This window comes from Girardinichthys multiradiatus, chromosome 13 (assembly GCF_021462225.1).
Source record: "Girardinichthys multiradiatus isolate DD_20200921_A chromosome 13, DD_fGirMul_XY1, whole genome shotgun sequence".
In the NCBI taxonomy this organism is placed as follows: Eukaryota; Metazoa; Chordata; class Actinopteri; order Cyprinodontiformes; family Goodeidae; genus Girardinichthys; species Girardinichthys multiradiatus.
Window position 1 is genome coordinate 22037875 of NC_061806.1, and position 4416 is coordinate 22042290.

Here is a 4416-nt window from a genome sequence, read left to right on the forward strand (position 1 = left end):
AATCTGCAAACTAGGATAAATAAATAATTTGTGGATTAAAGACAAAAAGGCTCTTTGTCCGCTGATATAAATGGGTGTTTTTTAGTTGAAGCCCCCACAGAGGTTCGTTTCACGCAGATTCGCGTCGCTCTGCAGGACATCTCCCCATGAGTCATCCCCGATGCGTTTCAGCACCATGGACAGCTCCAGCCATGACTCCCCCCCCCCCAATCATCTGAGGACCTTTTTGCCCGAAAAAAAGCAAGTCCCCCATTATTCTCTCTGGGACATATTAAAGAATGTGTACGTTGGAGTAGGAGGGAGGGGGGACATCTGTTGATCACCATTTACCATAAAAGAGAGCTACATGGAGCCGCAGTGGGAGGGGCAAATGGGATGCCGCATTTTTCTGAATGAAATTACTCCACGCACACCGCCCTCTCCCTGTCCTCCTTCATCGTTCTCGCCGCATCCCAAATGCGAGTCTCTGATTGGACGAGCCTCCCAGTCATTGACGTCAGCCAAGCTCTCTTGTGGACGAGTCCCGCGGAAAAGCATCCACTGCCTACCGTAAGCGCTCCGGAGAGGTCGACGAAGAAGACAAAAGAGGGATGCGAACAAGAGAGAGACAGAAGCTCGGTGACTGAAGCATTTTTTAAACCGGCGCAGCATCACCTCATCGTCATCCTATTTCTCCGGGATCTGATCAGAGAAGAGTACGGATTATATTCAGCCACTGCAGACCGCTTTTCCAAAAGGTAAGATACACAATGCAGTGCAAAGATTTGAATGCTGTTTGGGATGCACGTTTTTTCACGTGTGCGTGAATATGGTGCAGTAAACCTGTCAGCAAGAGTGTTATACAACAGGGTTCTCCGCACAAGGAGGTGGGAAATACCTCCTCCTTGCTCTGGGATTGGAGAGCAAGGAGGATGAAAGACGCAGATGCATCTTAAAATAACAAAGATAAGGTCTGAATATTAAACTAACAGTTAAATATATCTGCTATGATATATATATGGTATTTTTTGGAAAAAAGAATAAAATCTGGACATGCGCTGTAAGATATAAAATCATATCAAGTCCGGATTTACAGTGACGCGCTTTTCTGTTAAATGCATTAATAATTCATCTGTTCCATTAAGGAGACCTATCGACCATTCAATTTTCACAACTTACCCACAGGCTGTTGTCACTGATACTACCAGCCAACATGATAAAATGTACTAAATCTGATCCTAATTATAGGCATACTCTGAATTTCTCACATTTGGTCACGTTTCCACTACACACTTCAGAATACTCTATTAGCATTTTATGTAATAGGCCAACACAACGCATCACGTGAAAATGATACATGTTTACATTTTTTCCTTAAAAAATTATTAAAATTAATAAATCACTGCTCATATTTCTTTGTAAAATAGCTCAAACTCTGTCCGATTAGGAGATTGCCGTGAACACACATTTTCAACTTTTTTGTCCGGACTTTGACTGAGCCACTTTGACATTTAAAAATGAATCTAAATCATTCCATTGTAGCTCTGGCTAATTTGTTTATGGTCATTGCTCTGCTGGAAGGTAAACCTCTGAACCCTAAGTCTTTTGAACCCTCTAACAGGTTTCATTACTGGATTGTCCTGTTTCCGGCTCCATTCATCTTCCCATCAACTCAGAGCAGCTTCCATGTCCCTGCTGAAAGAAAGCATGCCCACAACATGATGCTGCCGCCACCATGCTTCGTTGTGGAGATGGTGTGTTCAGTGTGTTTTCCATTCACACATAGCGTTTGCATGTAGGTCAATTAGCTTAATTTTGCCCTCGTCTGACCAGAGGACTTTCTTTCTCCTTCAAAGTTACCATGGATAGTTACCAGGATAAAACCGTTTGATGAAATGGGACAAAATGTGCCTATCAAGGGGTGTGGATGCTTTTGCAAAGCACTGTAAGAAGACATAAAACTGTAAACCACTAATGGCATTTGGAAATCATTTCATCTAAGAAAAGCAGTTTCAAAATGCATTATTTTGAGCGTATGTTTCATAACAAACAACCATTTGATGCTCTTTACAGAACAGCCCCATTAGAATAAATGAGTGTAACAGCTAAACATTTTTATACTTGCATTAAGTCCACATTTTGCATTCAGCAGCATCAAAAGCTCAAACCACACAGTGCCCCTGAAATTCCAGCTTAATGAACAAAGAGATGCAGTAATGAGTCATTAAAGCTAATCTCACTTTACTTTCTCTTTTAGGTTTTACTGGTGCTACTGTTAAACCAGCCATGACCCTGAACGCCTCAGAGCTGCCCTGGGATGAGTCCTCGGGTCTGGAACCTTTCCTTCCGCTGGACCTGCAGGAAAGCTCCTCTCCACCTGAAGTCCCACCTCTCACCATCTGGGGCGTGACCCTCTGTGTTTCAGGGACTCTCATTGCCACTGAGAATGCCATTGTGGTAACCACTATCTTGGTCACCCCGTCTCTCCGTGCCCCGGTCTTCCTGCTGCTGGCCAGCCTCGGCCTGGCCGACCTCCTGGCAGGCGTGGCACTCATTCTACACTTCCTCTTCCGGTTCTGTGTGGAGCCCAGCGATTGGTCCGAGCTGCTGACCTCAGGGCTGTTGGTGACCTCTCTGACTGCCTCCCTTTGCAGTCTCATGGGCGTTGCCCTGGACAGATACCTGTCTTTGAGCCACGCCCTCACCTATGGCTCAAGCCAATCGCGCCGCAGAGCCGCCACCCTCCTCCTGCTGGTCTGGTTGGGTGCATGTGTCATTGGCGCGGGACCTGCCATGGGATGGCACTGCCTTGAGGAGCCAAACTCCTGTTCTGTAGCACGACCTCTGACCCGAACCTATCTTTCCCTAATATGTGGTGGCTTCCTTATGGTTATAATTGTAACCCTGCAGCTGTATGCACGGATCTGCCGTGTTGCAAGGCGGCACGCCCACGCCATTGCAACCCAGAGGCACTTTCTTCCCACCAACCAGCCGTATCCAAGCAGACACAGCAGCGGAAAGGGTTTCTCTCGTCTGATCCTGGTCCTCAGCGTGTTCGTGGGCTGCTGGATGCCCTTTTCCCTCTGGGGGCTGCTTGGAGATGCGTCCAGTCCTCCTCTGTACACCTATGCCACTTTGGTGCCAGCAGCAGGCAGCTCCCTGCTCAACCCCATCCTCTACAGCCTGAGAAACAAGGACATCCGCAAGGTGCTGCTCCACGCCTGCTGCCCACACAGATTCTCGCACAGCACGCACACTCACTACCCTGTCGATGTGTAAGACCAATCAAAGCAGAAGTCAATCTATGCCAGACATATCATCATGTATGTGCCAAAACACTTAGAATCTGCACTCAGTGTTGTACATGTCCAAAGAGTGAAAAGCCCCCCCACGGAGGAAAACACTCCTACACACCCAAGCAGCATTTTTCTGAGATGAATTCCTCCAAATCAGAATGTACTAAACTGTCCTGGCTGGCAGCCAGCTTGGGACTAAATGTACTGTCCGGTGTATACTCTGTGCCTCAGACGACTGTAGCTTCACTGGACCTCCAGAAATAAACAATCAAAGGAACGCTACATGCTTGGATTGAATGAGTGTGAGCACTTTAAAAGGAGAGGAAACGCTGGGTTTTTAACACCTGACAGTGTGAAAACACGTGATCCAAAGCCCAGTTTTAATTACTTGAAATGTGTGAGAAACAAGTGGGAAAATATTTTGCACATGCTGATAAAAGCACTTTGAGATGTACTGACCATATGTTTTTTGTTGCACAACCTTTTAAAGATGGATGAATATTTTATACTGATGAATAATAAATAAGTCTTTTTTTCTATTGTATGATGTCTGCAGTGTTTTTTGTTTTTTTTTTCTGGGCGAGCTATTAGCGTGTTTGTGTATGTTTCTCTTACTCGTTGACCCACTTTTAGATAAACCGATGCTAAGGCTTTCTGAGGAAATGAATTATTTGGTCAACAACCTTATTACAGTGTCTCTGAATCTGATTCATCCATTTAAAAGCTACAAAGCAGCCAAGGCTAAGGGGTAAGGCGATTGTGCAAAAGGGTTTTCTCACTTTCTACTTGTTTTCTGGCATTTAACACCCCCACACACTCTGATCCAGGTGCAGTCAAAAGGTGTCCACTGCTGATAATAAACAACGAGCCATAGATAAAGCACGTGGATTGTTCATAAAGGTTTATCATACTTTAAAACTCTTTATAAAGCCATTGCAAAAGTGCATAAAGTGCATAAACTTTAAATTTTATTTTTTATTTTATCATGTTACCACCACAAAACTTCTGTTTATTTTATGTGATAAGAAATCATAATATTATAATATATAAAAATGATATATAACAGAAATATAATATACATATATAAGCTTTTGCAGTTTGTCACAATCCATGTAGGGAAAATAGCAAACATGTGGGAGAA

The 4416-nt window shown here is 44.2% G+C and overlaps 1 protein-coding gene across 1 annotated transcript; it reads left to right on the plus strand.

Moving 5' to 3' along the window:
* The first annotated feature begins 476 nt into the window (after positions 1 to 476).
* gpr3 (G protein-coupled receptor 3) lies at positions 477 to 3819 on the plus strand. Its single transcript, XM_047384152.1, has 2 exons — positions 477 to 737; positions 2237 to 3819. Exon 2 carries the CDS (start codon positions 2266 to 2268, stop codon positions 3256 to 3258), a length of 993 nt encoding a protein of 330 aa, XP_047240108.1. The 5' UTR covers positions 477 to 737; positions 2237 to 2265; the 3' UTR covers positions 3259 to 3819.
* Positions 3820 to 4416: the final 597 nt, after the last annotated feature.